General features: G+C 36.9%; 3 protein-coding genes across 22 annotated transcripts in view; 1 reads left to right on the forward strand and 2 right to left on the reverse strand.

Annotated features, from left to right (window-relative positions):
* Positions 1-1,766, forward strand: part of HnRNP-K (Heterogeneous nuclear ribonucleoprotein K) — a 50,370-nt gene extending 48,604 nt beyond the window's left edge. For all 10 annotated transcript variants that reach the window (XM_069505636.1, XM_069505633.1, XM_034979268.2 and 7 more), the window contains one exon: positions 1,414-1,766. In XM_069505636.1, coding sequence (XP_069361737.1) covers positions 1,414-1,456 — 43 coding nt within the window. In that variant the 3' untranslated portion in view covers positions 1,457-1,766. The remainder of the gene's footprint in view (positions 1-1,413) is intronic.
* A 1,702-nt stretch (positions 1,767-3,468) lies between these two features.
* On the reverse strand, positions 3,469-5,679 carry LOC117991814 (lysM and putative peptidoglycan-binding domain-containing protein 3). Of its 3 annotated transcripts, none has more exons than XM_034979428.2 (3): positions 5,540-5,679; positions 5,206-5,399; positions 3,469-4,190 (listed from the first exon to the last, which is right to left on the reverse strand). In XM_034979428.2, exons 2-3 carry the CDS (start codon positions 5,395-5,397, stop codon positions 3,627-3,629), a joined length of 756 nt encoding a protein of 251 aa, XP_034835319.1. In that variant the 5' UTR covers positions 5,398-5,399; positions 5,540-5,679; the 3' UTR covers positions 3,469-3,626. The 3 variants fall into 3 exon arrangements, with proteins under 3 accessions (XP_034835319.1, XP_034835322.1, XP_034835321.1); XM_034979431.2 differs by having other exon boundaries at positions 5,206-5,383; positions 5,540-5,675; XM_034979430.2 differs by having other exon boundaries at positions 5,206-5,383; positions 5,468-5,634.
* Positions 5,680-6,634: 955 nt separating this feature from the next.
* The window catches only part of Dab (DAB adaptor protein), a 34,822-nt gene continuing 26,888 nt past the window's right edge, over positions 6,635-14,568 (reverse strand). For all 9 annotated transcript variants that reach the window (XM_069505563.1, XM_069505566.1, XM_069505569.1 and 6 more), the window contains 4 exons: positions 14,267-14,340; positions 13,377-13,458; positions 12,519-12,980; positions 6,635-11,877 (listed from right to left, as the gene is read on the reverse strand). In XM_069505563.1, the coding sequence (XP_069361664.1) occupies positions 11,493-11,877; positions 12,519-12,980; positions 13,377-13,458; positions 14,267-14,340 (1,003 nt within the window). In that variant the 3' untranslated portion in view covers positions 6,635-11,492. The remainder of the gene's footprint in view (positions 11,878-12,518; positions 12,981-13,376; positions 13,459-14,266; positions 14,341-14,568) is intronic.

Here is a 14,568-nt window from a genome sequence, read left to right on the forward strand (position 1 = left end):
TTGTTTTGTCCCTTTCGGGTAGACGCGTCTGACAAGTCTCTTGATTCTTAGTCTGAGAGTTATAGAAGTATTATAACATTAAGTGCTTGTATCTAACATGTCTAAATGTGGTGAATAACAAATGTTTTAGGTGTCGCCTCCATCGACTAACGGGCCCGGCGGCCGCGCGTTGTGTGGAAGACTAGTGATTTTGTTGTTTGACTTACTGTAACAAGGAATCACTAATCTACCTACAAAGCGACGGCGCACTCTTCGACGCAAGACCACTCTCATCACACACAACCTTACATTCCGTATCTACTTATCTATGGAATTTATATTTGTGGCTAACCTTTTACAGTGCTACCACTTTCATAAGTTACGCCGATGTACCTGCACAGAAATTTTATTTTTGAATGACTCAAAAATATCTCAGCCAATCATAGCGCGCGTCCGTCCGCTATTATTATTGTTTCTTATGCGCAAATTTGAGCGAAATAGCAGGAGTGTCTGTTGTTCTTGTGATTAAAATCGAAACGACAAGAAATAAGGTTTATATTTCATTGCATTGGTGTAAACCGATGTAAACGAATTTTGCCTATACGACTTGTAAAAGTGGCAGTGCTGTACTATTTGTCTATGGAACCTATTTTTGTGCTAACCTTTTGTCTGTTTTACCTAAGTCTATTCTATACTTTAAACTCTTCAACTGCGAATTTTTAAAGCTTTCAAAGACCGAAGTTCGATGTAGAGTTATAATATCACTGAAATGGACATGCCAGTGCACTGGAACAGTTGTACAATGCAAAATGACAGTTAATTTTTGTGTCGCTTCGAACGGAGCATACTTCCCGAGAATCAAAATAAAATCTACCATCTCAAAGTCCAGCGAACTTGTATTAGTAGAGGTCAGTGATTGCATACATCAGCAACACCTTTGAAAATTAGTAGTACAAAAGAAAGCAAAGAAATCGATTTTTTTACAATTAGCTGTTGCAATGCGACTACCGTGCCTCCTTTTATACGAGGCGCGCGAAATCTTTCCGCAAGTTCCAACAACTGTACAAAGTTTTTTTTTACTAAATCTGATGAACGATGCACAAATGTTTATACTGTCCATAATTTTATATACTATTTAAAGTAATTAGCTATAACAAATTTATTCCTCTACCTATTTCGTTAAAATTACCTGACCTGTCACTAAGTTTTGTATACAATCGAATGAATAAATAGTTCGATTAATTGATGATTCTACAGTTATTGTAAAACAAAAAGTATCTAATGTGCATAGGAAGTAAATATTAATATTAATTATTTAATAATTATTATGTGTTTTCTGTTCTCACGATTGTGTCTAACGATTTCCTACAAAATTTATTGGTTTTTGAACTTTTCAAAACAAAAATATTAATGAGGTTTTTTTCTACATTTCAGTGTACATGAAAGCAACCCCAACCTCGGCCGTGGAAACTTTTGATTCTGAGCGTTAATTCATAGGATTAGTTTATAAGTTCACAATTCACCATTTGATTAAGATACTATTTTCTTGAGGCTCATATTTGTATGAACTTTGGACGGTAAAAATATAATGTCTATAATATTCACCGTTGATTTACGGGTTTTATATTAACGGAGAAAAGGAAAGCATTTATCAATATAATATTAATTGAAAACTTAAACTAAGGTTGAGTTAAAATGGCAATGATTTAAATTTCAATTTAGTGATTTGTTACATCGATTGTATTTTTACGCGAATTTGGAATAGAAATAAAAGGTTTATTTTATGATTTTTTTGTTTTATTTTTCAATAATTGAACCCATTATCATGGTATAGGTGACGCCAAACTTCGTGAATGCTCTGACATTGTGACGAGTAGCATTGCATTTGAGAACAGTATCAGCAGGAAGGGGAAGTAAATAGCTTTGTATTTAATATACCTGCACAAACGACAACAGCTTACAGCATTCAAGAAGTACGGCGTTCCGCGTTACCTAAGACTTTAAATTTTTTTTTTTAAAGAATATTAGACATTTTAAATGACTAATATTCCCCTTTCCTCTCCAACTAAGCGTCAAGCTTGTGCTAGGAGTAGGTACGATAATAGTGCAACGGGCGGGGTTTGAACCGTCGACCTTTCGGTTTTCAGTCCACTCCTCTACCCGTTGAGCTTGGGGCTCTAAATGAGAGCCTTATGCTCAATTTACATTGAAGGCGAATGGAAGCGATTTTCTAAAATATCACATAGCATACTGACTTTTATCAGTGTTTCCTGCCAAATTATAATCCGGGTATATTTAAAACAAGAGTGAATAGGCACCTTCTAGGCAAACGCGTCCCATCAGGTGTGATCGTGGTCAAGCGTGCGCCTATTATGAATTTAAAAAAAATATATATCTGGAGATATATATTTTTCGAGGTGGACCTCGTAAACACTTTCTTGCCCAAATGAAAATGTCGCCAGAATGCGCGGGAATTCCCGCGGCGTGGGAGTTTTCTTTATCGGTAGAAAATGTTTAACGTGGTGGTGCTATGTAATATTTTAGAAATTCGCTGCGATTCCCTTTCAATGTAAATTGAGCCTTAGAGCTACTCTGCGACAGATATGTATGGCAATCGGGGTATGAGGCGCGGGGATGCCCCGCACTACAATAGCTCCACCTTCACTCTATGCGCATCTACATACTGAACGCCATAGCATCGTGCGCCACGCGCTACGACCACTCCATCCAAGTATGCAATCGCCACACTACTGCGCGCACCCCACTCAAGGGATCGCCAGCTAGTGGTGGCTTGCATTCTGGTGGTTTCCTCGAAACCAACAGAATGCAAGGTATTCGATCTCATGGGAAACTCATTGTCTAATCCATTTCAACATTGTACAAGAGTCCTCAATGATTCTTTACCAACCCATATTCATTATTATTTCATCATGAGATTGGTCAACCCATCGCCGGCTCACCGAAGAGCACAGGGTCCCTCAGAGTGTAACTGAGAAGGGTTTGGCCATAGTCTACCACGCTGGCCATGTGCGGATTGGTAGATTACACACACCTTTGAGAACATTATGGAGAACTCTCAGGTTTCCTCCCGATGTTTTCCTTCACCGTTAAAGCTAGTGATATTTAATTACTTAAAACGCGCATAACTCCGAAAAGTTAAGAGGTGCGTGCCCGGGATCAAACTAGGCTATCACAGCTTTATTATTTAACCATTCGATATTCCATATCACAATTAGTCCAATATTAATCACGCTAGCAGCCATCTCCAATAATAATTATCCTAAGCTAATATGATACAAGTACAATGGGAGTGCTACAAATAAAATTAGTAACATCGGCCGTCAGACGTTTAGTTACGTTAGTACTAAATATATTATTCTGTGGTTCAGTAGAGAGAGAGATAACTTACATTACGAAGGTTAAATACCTACTTGTTATCTTGGAAAAAACACAGTGTAAAGAAAGGAGGAAATGAGTAACACAATTAGCTACACTTACAACAATACAATTATTATAAGTATTGATCACAACTTTCTTTTATTTGAATAAAATATACAATACATCAATACACGTTATAAAAATTATGTATCAAAATTTGCCGTAACTTAAAGCTTTTATATTACATAGTAATATTTCATTATATACATCTATCGTGTTGGATGTAATGGTGGTACGTCTGAGTGTTCATGTTTGTCTAAGAAAAATAGAACATATATAATAGGTGCAAATACACCAAGAACTATCACAAAAGCCAGTAGATGGAACCACTTTAGTCCAAGGTCTGCTCCTTGTGATGTCAACTGTTTCACTACTACTGCTTCAACTGGTTCTTTGTCCTTGTTGGGAAGTAACTGTGTGTCTTCCGAGGCCAGCTCGTTTTGCTCTGTATCTGTATAAGGAATTACTGAAGGAGCAAGAGTACTGTTTAAAACTACAGCGTTGCAGTCAATAGAGAAGTCTCCTTCATTTGTATTAGATCCATTTGAAGTTGCAGTGTTGTTCTGAGGTATTCTGTTTAGCACAGGGCTCTGAAGTAGATTTTCTAAATTGAGGCTAGTCGAGGTGCTTGTGGAGGGTACAGGTTCTGCAGGCTTCGCAGTCGGAATAATCTCTGTGAGCACTGAGTATGGAGTGACGGGTACTTTTATAGTCCGTCTTGCAAATATTTCATTGTCCTTATGTATGTGGTTGATTCTCTTCAATTCTGAAATCTAATAGTTTATTGATTAGGCCTGCAAATATCAATATATAAATTGCACAAGGAACAGGTAGGTAATTGACAAAATATATTCTTGGTATGTTTCTAAGGTATATATATACTATAGCTTTAATATAAAAGCAGTCTTATCCTTCAACCCATATTATCATATTTCATACCTATATTATCATCATCAACCCATCTGTAGTATGTACCAATTTTCTACATCAAAATATGTTTTAGCGTTTAAACTACCGTGAGTGATTTCCATTATAAATACTATCTGTCCCGGCTTACTCACGTGTGTAGTCGACGTTAGCCCGACTAGTTTCGAACCCATCCGGGGTCCTTCTTCAAGGGAGTCCGTCCGCGCACGCGCCGCGGTTTTGACTAACGGGCCGGGCTAACGTCGACTACACACGTGAGTAAGCCGGGACAGATAGTATCAAAATATGTTGTTTAACATCGAAATAAGCTTAAAACTATAAGGCTTTTTATTTTCATATTTCCCTGATACCTACTTAATTTATACAAAGCATAGCGATAGACAGGTTTATTTGCTCAAATTAGGCTTGAAAAATAAGTATAATACTTTAAAGTGAACATTTTTTTTTTAAAGATAATATGGGCCATCTCCCTACTGGCTCAATTTATATCAATATATACCCTAAAAGGGTATCTATAAATTTAAAAAATAAAGTGTAAAGGCTACACTGAAAATCAGCGTTGGGGCATCTGGTACCTCAGATATTTGCTCTAGAGGTTTGTGTCTGAGGGGCCCGACGTCTCAACACAAGCTGAGTGGCCTACCTGTTCGAGGTGTTGCACTGCTGTACAGGACGATATTGCCTACACCATGTACCACCTATATACCTCGAATAAACATTATTCTATTCTATTCTACTTTTTGCTTATAATCAATATAATAAGTATCTACTGTGAAATCTCAACACCGAATTTAAATGAAATTTTGAAAGCAATTAGTGAATAAAATTGTACTACTTATAAATCGCTACAAATAGACTTACAGAACAATGAAACCGAAGCGCAATAGCTTGTAACGTGTCCCCCTCTTGTACTTGTGCCTCAATGAAGTGATCCTGTGGTTTTATCCTGTACAGTTGAATCTCGCTGTGAACATCGATATCGTCGTGAGAACCGTTCATGTTGGACGTCAATTCATCCCCGCTGTACAGAACCCGCGTCCTGGATAACAACATTCCTAATAAACAACAAGACAACGAGTAAACACAATTGAATAAACAACTTTGTGTCCGAATTAATACTTACCTTTGTTTCATTTTTGTTAACGCTAAAACTAATAATAACTAACATGACCTGATAAAATAGTATAATTGCTACCTTTGATATAGTATGAATACCACGTATTCAACGATTAGGAAACAAAAACAGCTGTTGTTTTCCGTATCATCTTTTCTTCTTTTGACAGCGGAATTTGACGTTTTGCCACATTATCATTGGGTTGCGTTCATAATAATAATGATAATGGTCGCGTTCCACTAGGAATGACGTCTGTTCACTCAACAGTCGAGAAATATAAATCTCTATGAATATCTCTAAGCTATGAACATCGACATAGGAATACACGGTGTACTACGTACAATGCAAATTCTTTGATGGTGGTAGCTATGGCCCGCGAAATGCAAAAGGGTTCGAAAAACATAACGGAATATTGAATCGATCACAATTTTTGTGATCGATGTCGGAAGCGGAACCTACATTATTTTGTATTGAATTTTTTTTAAAGAAAATAATACAATGAAACTTAAAGCTAGCCTTATCTATTACTATACAAATCATGCCCACGTAAAATTGAAATTTGAATCAAGATTCCTGTCTGTATCAATTGATGAGTAGGTACCAGCTACTTTTTAAATTGGGATTTTTAAAACAGCTATACCTATATATATGTATAGTACGCGACAGGTCGAGATGGCAATCGGGGAGGGAGCGCCCCGCACTAAACCAGTGCGGGCGAGCACGGGTGACGTGCGGGTCTGCGTGGTGTCCCCGCGCCTCATACCCCAATAGCCATCTCGACCTGTCGCGGACTATATCTACCTATATTTTCGTAGTATAGTATTGAATAATGATTGCTTACTATAAATACCTAACCGATTTAGTAAGCGGCGGTTAATCATCACCTAAATCAGTTCAGCACTCCACAGTAAATACATAAATCACAGCTTGTGACGACTTTAGGTAAATGAAACTGTAGATAGGTACTAGGTAGGTACGGATCGGGCTGAAATTTTGCATGTAGATAGCTATTATGACGTAGGCATCCGCTAAGAAAGGATTTTGGAAAATTCAATCCCTAAGGGAGGAAAATATGGGTTTCTTTGTGTATTCCACGCGGACGAAGTCGCGAGCATAAGCTAGTTAGTTAGGGTTAAAATCTTTGTCAGGCTCAGGCATCAAAATGAAAAAAAAAAATTAAGTTGTTACAATTTTATTAACTTTTATTAAGTATTTTTCACAACAGTTAGGTATAGAACATAAAATACCTTTGGTACTGTGCATTACAGGGTAGTTATAGTAGGTATAAGATTAGTTAATTGCACGTCAATAATTTAGTCTATCTACAATATGTACAAAAATACAATACAAAAACTGCGACTCACATCTACTGTAATGATTTACAAAAAAACATAGGTAATAAGTAAGTATTACAATTGATTCGATTCGGAATATTACACTTAATTTAAGCTCATGCTCATAAATATCAAAGTATAAAATATACGGAATAATAGTAAAAATTCAATGTTCGTTATGAGCACCAGTTTAATTCAAAAACTGTTAATATAATATGAGAAAGGAATGTGCCCAAAATACCCAGCGTCAATTAAAATACTTTTTACAAATTGCATGCAAAGCTTTTGATTAAATTGAATAAAGATTTTGATTGAATTAAGCTGGGGTTCTGCAAGAATTTTGAACATCGCTTTTGTTTAATTTTTGAATAAAAAAATGATGCGATGATGTGATTGATACTCAATCAATAATTCAAAATAATATCATTAACATGAATGAATATTAGTCTGACTAATTCTGTTGTATAAAATCTCTGAAGTCAATTTAGTTTAGAGATTGTGTATAAGTCACTTTAAAAGGATAGGTCAAAATATACAGGGTGTAATCAGAACGCTCGCGCTAGCTTAAACTTAGCGTTACTGTTATACTACCTAAACACAATCCAATACCAATAACCATTTGCCTCATTTTGTAGTTTTAGTATTTTTCAGACCCGCAATGTAAACCGTGCAAAACTCGGGTCAATGCCCCACCGATGACGCGGCATTGACTCCAAGTGGCATACTTACGCAACGTTAGTTTTCCTCTAGCATAAGTCAGATGTCATAAAATTCCTTGCGAAAAAGGATAGCACTAGATTTAGACTTGTCAGTTTAGTTTAGAGATTGTGTAGCAACAGAATTGGCCACAACCGCCTACTTAGGATTTAAAATAACAATTTGAACTTAAAAAATATTCAGCATATATCACAGTAAAACAAAAACATCGAAACAATTATAGCAGAGTATTCACATAAAGAGTATTCCATACATCACATAACACATTATAATATTATAAGGTAGGTAATTACTAAAATATCAAATATACGTAAAATATATCGGTAGGTACCAAAGGTAGGTACGATAAAAAAGGTTGATGAGTAGGTTAAGTAATTACTTTACTTACAATAATAAAAAATTGTGCCTAAAAATAATATTTGTGTTTGATAGGTACCTATTGATTTTATATTAAAAAGGGATCCAATTTATAAAACACTGTATTCTAATTTTAACTCAAGATTTTTTTGTTCAAGTTACAACTATTTACAGGCACACTATTGATTGCTTTTACAAATACCTAATAAAACACTGCAATAAATAGCTTAATAGATAAATAATTAAAAAATATTAAATTACAAATAATAATTATTCAGATTGATTTTACATGACTTGAATCACATTCACAACAAAAAACTTACCTACATTTTTTTTTCAACAAAATGAATAAATAAAATTATACAAGCATGTACAAAAAATTACAATTACATATACATAATATTATGTACAGTATAATCAAGTATGAAATTACATTATATTTTATTCAGAGTAGGTATACATATTTGATATTATTATGATTAAGTTGAAATTCAATTATTATGATTTCAAAATGAAGAGTTTAATTCTCTAGTTAAAATATGTAGAGATACCAAAGAAGTTTGTACATAAAAAAGCATTTAGGAAGTACATAATATAAACAATATACCAATGTGTCTAAAAAAATAAATAGTTAATAAGGGAATCAATGATTATTATCACTATAAAAATATTAGGTACATAATTTTATTAAACTGCACAATATAGCTGAAACTCCTTATCTCCAAGTACCTACCACATTTTTACTTTGTTATTTTTTGACTAAATCGGTTGTATAAAAATGGTAACTTTTTTGACTAAATCGCTTAAAACTAAAATAAAATAACATACATACCAATAAAAAACTAAATTAGGTTTGGTCATAGCATTTTTAAATGACAGCACGAGTCCAAAGGCTTGGTTGTGATAGTTTAAAATCTAAATAGACTATTGTGACTAATTCTGTTATACATAATCCCTAAAATAAATTTAAGTGGATAGGTTTAAATATTGCTATCCCTTTCATAATGCTTGGTGCGAAAAATGATAGCATATTAGATTTAAATCTGCCAATTTAGTTTAGAGATTATGTGCCATACTTACATTACCGTTACATTATCGTACTGATATTTAGTACAAAACGTTTAGATACTTGATTGGAAATAAACTGGGAATGTTGAAAAATATCAAAATTAAATAATTGTTAATGAGCGCACTATTTATATCTGTCTCACTATTATAGTTTTCCTCGATAACTCTTGAGACTTGTCACTTGAGGAAGGTCTTGAGATCTTACAAAATATAAGCGTGAAATAAATAAAGCACGGGCGTTGCTTATACATATCACAGGTTCATCTAAAGGCATATACAAACTTGATGAGGGTCAAAAATTCATACAAACCTTACAAATAACAGTACGTAGTAGTGTGCTTAGTATGAGACTTTATCAGCCGTACTCAGAGTCGCTTAATCGTTACTTAAGTTTAGTTAAGACAAGACAGAGCTATATCCGTGACATAAATCTGTCTCGTTTTAACTCAATCTTAAGTAACGATTAGCGACTCCGAGTGTGGCTGTTAATCTCACTAACGTTGATAGAATTCGAGAGTCGAAACATACAACATTGGAGTGACTTTAGTGCGTGAAAACACTACGTTTAGATCTTGAATAAACTACAGATCAACTTGTTACTTATTTAAGATGTCAATTAAGTTTACTTTAGAGGTTGCGTACTACTAGAACTATAGTACCAAACGATTTAAGGCCGGACTGTGTAAAAGCGGCGCTGTACAGCGCGTCACAAAGGGTCAAAATATTTCGTATGGTGCATTTTCACTAGCGCGTCGCGGCATAGAGATTAATTTAACGCGAAACGACGCGCCGCGCAGTGCCGCTGTAATGCGGTTCGGCCTTTAGCTTTCCAAAATAAATTTCTCAGCACTCGAAGTTTGAAAACACTACAAAAATTCTCTAATAAATATTCCCATATTTATAATGTATTTTTTTTGCATATTTTGTACAGCTTTTATCATTAAAGTACCTAATCCAAAAGTTTACATACAACTTAATATATTAACAGTTTGGTAAGAACTAGTCATAGTAAAAACTAATATAAACAATGTAGTTAGTGATTAAAACATGTATAAATTTAATATTCTATTCAATATACTGAGATCCTTAAAATATACCCTATTACTCTTATTTTACGGTTTATAATTTACTGGCAATATTATAAGATTGACTTAAAGAAAAGGACTAAAATGGTTAGCGCACATTTATGCAGACCGCAAAGCAGTTTTTTTTTCACCTTTTTTAACAAGTTTGACTTGCTAATTCGCTGGTACCAACAGAAAACTCTGAAACTAGATCGACAAGTTTAAAATTTGTTTTATCCTTGTCTATAGAGAGCATCGTGAAAAGGATAGCACTACTTTAAAACCTGCCCATGGATTTAGAGATTTGTGTACATCACTATTGGAACCAGTACCTATTATAAAAAGTTAGTGGTGTACACTACACTATAATAATAATCAAAACTTTGGAAACTGTATAAATGTGCACAACTTTTAAAGTTCGATGTAACATTCTAACTTGAAAACAAGATTAACAACTACGTTCGATATAGCGAGTATTTTATAGGCGTTTAGAAAAAAAATCCGAGTACATAATAAACTTCAATTTGAAATTAAGAAATAAAATCAACATCTATACCAAGGCAAGCGTACAGCAGTTTTCCAAAATTAAATTTAGTTTAATTTGACTTAATTTGTAAAACTAGGGTCAATCGTTCAGATTGAACTTCATTGGACACATTTCACTAAAAAATTACGTTAGGTCGAGTCCGAACTGAGGAATGAGCTAAATTTATGCGTGATAATAGAGTCTGTCTAGTGAAAGGAGAAATAGCGACAAATTAAAAAAAACTTGTACATTCCTGTGTGTAATTAGGAATATTTATTTTATTTTATTCAGATACAAGTTAGCCCTAAATGTATATGACACTTTTTAATTTTCAGGAGGTCGACAGCGGTAAAATGAAAGCTGCAGTGTCACGTTCGCAATCAACTCTGATTAGATTAGCCAATAATGAGAGAGATTCCCCCTATAATTATTGGCTCTCTAATCTAGCTAATTATAGTAGCTACAATGCATCGATGCAAGAATACCATAAATTTAGCCAATCACAACAATTGACATTGCACCAATGATTGATGCAGCTCCGCAATCAACCAGCTAATCAAAAGACATGTCCTAGTCAGTTCGGACGCAACCTAACCCATAGGGGTTCTTTCAGATAGACTGGTGCGGAGAACAAAGCTTTTGATCGTATTTAAAATTGAGTTTTAGGACCTTGACATAACTTTTACCTTTACATTTCTTGAGGCATACTTAAGGATGCTCCCTAATCCCAATGCGCTGTGTGCACATTAAGAACAGTCGATTGGGTCTTTCACGTGCTCGAGCGGCCCATCGGCTCTGGTCTGAGTGAAAACAAAACACTTCGATGCTCTCTGTGCCGGTCTGTCTGAAAATACCCTAAGACGGCAACATACAGGTCCCAAACAGTCCTCACAAAATCTTAGTCCGATATTCGTACACAATAAAGAAAAATTTCAAAGTTACTATAGGACGAAACGGACCCTAAAGGTTCACGCGTTATCGAACCCTTGAAAATCGCCGGGCCAGTTCTCCCTACGAGCGACTCGGTCAGACCCCGTGCACGCAAAGAACGCGTCGCCCTCAAAGGGGTCTGCTTCCTTTGTGAATATATTTACAGAGTCCGATTTCTTTATGTCCTTGTGCTGTTGAGGTTTTGCCCTCAACGGAGGCAGGTCGCCTTCGTCTTCTTCTGCTATAGAAGCCGTTCGTCCTCTAGGGGTGGAAATTGTGGTGAAATCGTCCTCGAACATCGATCTAGGGGAGAGCGAGTCGGAATCGAATCGGAATCGAGTCGCTGGGGAATCCCCGTCGCGCGCTCGTGCTGAGCTTCCTGATAGAGGGGATGCTGTTGTATCTTCGGGCTCGAAAGCGAATCTGTATAGAGATATAAAATTAATGTAGCACACCCCATACTAATGTTATAAATTCGAAATTGTTTCTGTTTGTCTTCCTTTTCATGGCCCACCGATTGTGACGAAAGGGGATCAGATAGCTTGCATCCCAGGGACGGACGTCGCCTACTTTATTGTCCCGGAAAATCAAAGAGTTCCACGGGATTCTTAAAAACCTAAATCCACGCAGACGATTCGCGGGTATCATCCATTTGGTAGATTGCATACCAAACACAAATGTAGGTTAATTTTTATCCCGGAAAATAGTAGTTCCCACGGGGTTTTTTTAAAAATCTAAATGCACGCGGACGAAGTCCCGGGTACCTTTTTTATGGCTCTATTGTAGTTGAGTCAATCTTGACGAAATTTGGCACTTCTTAAAGAATCATCTAGTAATATTATACATAATATATTATATCCACCTTTTAATAGGTATATACAAAAATGTTTCTATCAATGTCCATTACAGACTTTGAAACCACCCAACCGATGTGCTTCAAACCGGTTTTATTAAAAAGGCAATAATGCGAAGATGGGTTAAACAACAAAAACAATGCATTAGGTAATTTTTTTAACGTAACGCACACGCCGGGTGTTCGCTAGTATGTATATAAGAACATTTACCTTGTTCCATCCAAAACAGCATATGGCGCCCGTTTCTTATTAGCATTCGGCGTGGGAGTATCTTGAAAGTCGTTATCAAACGGAGAAGTATGCTCCCTTTCCCGCGGAGAAAAATCATTTGAAAACCGATAGTCCCGCGGCCTCGTACGCGGCTCCTCCCTCCGCCTCCGCCTCGGGTCCCGGGCATCTCGAATAGTATCCCTTGGATCCCGAGAATCCCGGCCCGATTCGCGTCCCGAATCCCGTGGGTCGCGAGAATCTCTCCCCGATTCTCGTCCCGAATCCCGCGCGTCCCGAGAATCCCGCCCCGAATCTCGTGGGTCCCGGGAATCTCGGCCTGAATCCCGGCCGGAATCTCGTGCGTCGCGGGAGTCTCGCGATTCTCGCAACTCTCGTTCGGCCTCGCGCCGGGAAGCGATCGTTGCTGAGCGCCGCCCGGGCCAACCGAGGGTCGATCCGTATCTAGACAATCACAGACATTTTGATCATACAAATCTTATTATATTGATCGGTACCTTATAATACGGCCATTTGGTGCTGGAAAGGGAAAGTTTTCCGGGAGTTTTGAAAATGGGCTACGACATTTCGAATTTTCACTTTGTCTCTCACACCTAATAACAGTTGTTTGTTGTTCGACTATATCTCCTTTCCCATTCATTTTACGATTAAAACGAAATTATGTAATACATTAAACTGTTCATCGAAAATTTCCTATTATTTATGTAAACCTTTAACTTTTGCGTAGCGTAGGTACAGTCAAATTGCCGAATCTGCCGAAAAACTTCCGGAAAGTTTTACAAGGCAAAACTACTAAATGACTGGAGTATTAGGTATTGCACTTAAAATTTAGAATAATACCTTCTTTCACTTGGATCTTCCCCTTGCCTTAATTCGTTTCTTCGTCTAGTTTCTCGCCATCCAAGTGATCCGTAATTTCTTTCTAGAATTATACAGAAGGACAGTGTGAATCTAAATATATAAAAGGATTGACTGATCTATCAACGCACAGCTCAAACTACTGGACGGATCGGGCTGAAATTTGGCATGCAAATAGCTATTATGACGTAGGCATCCGCTAAGAAAGGATTTTTGAAAATTCAACCCCTAAGGGGGTGAAATAGGGGTTTGAAATTTGTTTAGTCCACGCGGACGAAGTCGCGAGCATAAGCTAGTTAACATTCTATAATGCACAGTTCCAGATTAAAATAAACATCCACACCATTATTATAAATGCGAAAGTAGATCTGTGTATGGCGACAAGTCGAGATGGGAGCGCCCCGCACACCCGCACAGCCCCCACGCTGATCCGGTGCGGACGAGCGCGGGTGATGTGCGGGTGTGCGGGGAGTACCCCCGCCTCTTACACCGATTGCCATCTCAACCTGTCGTGTACTATAATTGTTAACGGCTTATTACAAAAACCGAATGTGACGAAAATTGGCATAGAGGTAGTTTGCATATTGGAGATGGAAATTCTATTTCGAAAAATCAAAGAATTCCCTAGGGGAAAGATTTTTATATTGTTACAGTCGAGCCTTCATCACCTACTTCCGTACATAGAGCGGACTGAAATCTAAAAGGTCGGCGGTTCAAACCTCACCCGTTTGTACTATTGCCATTTGTCGTGCCTACAAGCACACACAAGCACAAGTTTGACGCTTAGTTGGAGGGGAAAAGGGAATATTAGTCATAACAAACATGCCCAATATTGTTATGAATAAAAAAAGAAAGAAAATGTTCAAGCTTACCGTCTCTTCTCCATCGCTGGTCGGGCCACCGATCTCGTGGAGAAGACCTGCCCGAGCCGCAGCCGTCGCTGTAACTACACAAGAAAATATTTTTTACTGTCTGAATAAGAAAGCTCAGAGTCACTCAGCGGGCGATGGAGAGAGTTATGCTTGGAGCTTCTCTACGTGATCAATTCAAAACTGAGGACCTCCGTAGGAGAACCAGAGTAACCAGAGTAGAAGTGGCAACGAGCAGGGCACATAGTCCGAAAAACCGATTATTATTATTATTTAATTAGAACGGCCATAAAGCCAATTACACT

Source organism: Maniola hyperantus, chromosome 20 (assembly GCF_902806685.2).
Source record: "Maniola hyperantus chromosome 20, iAphHyp1.2, whole genome shotgun sequence".
Lineage (NCBI taxonomy): Eukaryota > Metazoa > Arthropoda > Insecta > Lepidoptera > Nymphalidae > Maniola > Maniola hyperantus.

What these genes read in the sequence shown, in the direction of transcription:
- LOC117991814 (XM_034979428.2), bottom strand. Translation starts at nt 5,397, where the DNA reads ATGTTGTTATCCAGGACGCGGGTTCTGTACAGCGGGGATGAATTGACG. An exon ending in CGCTTCGGTTTCATTGTTCT is followed by an intron (nt 4,191 to 5,205) that starts GTAAGTCTATTT and finishes ATAAACTATTAG; the next exon opens with ATTTCAGAATTGAAGAGAAT.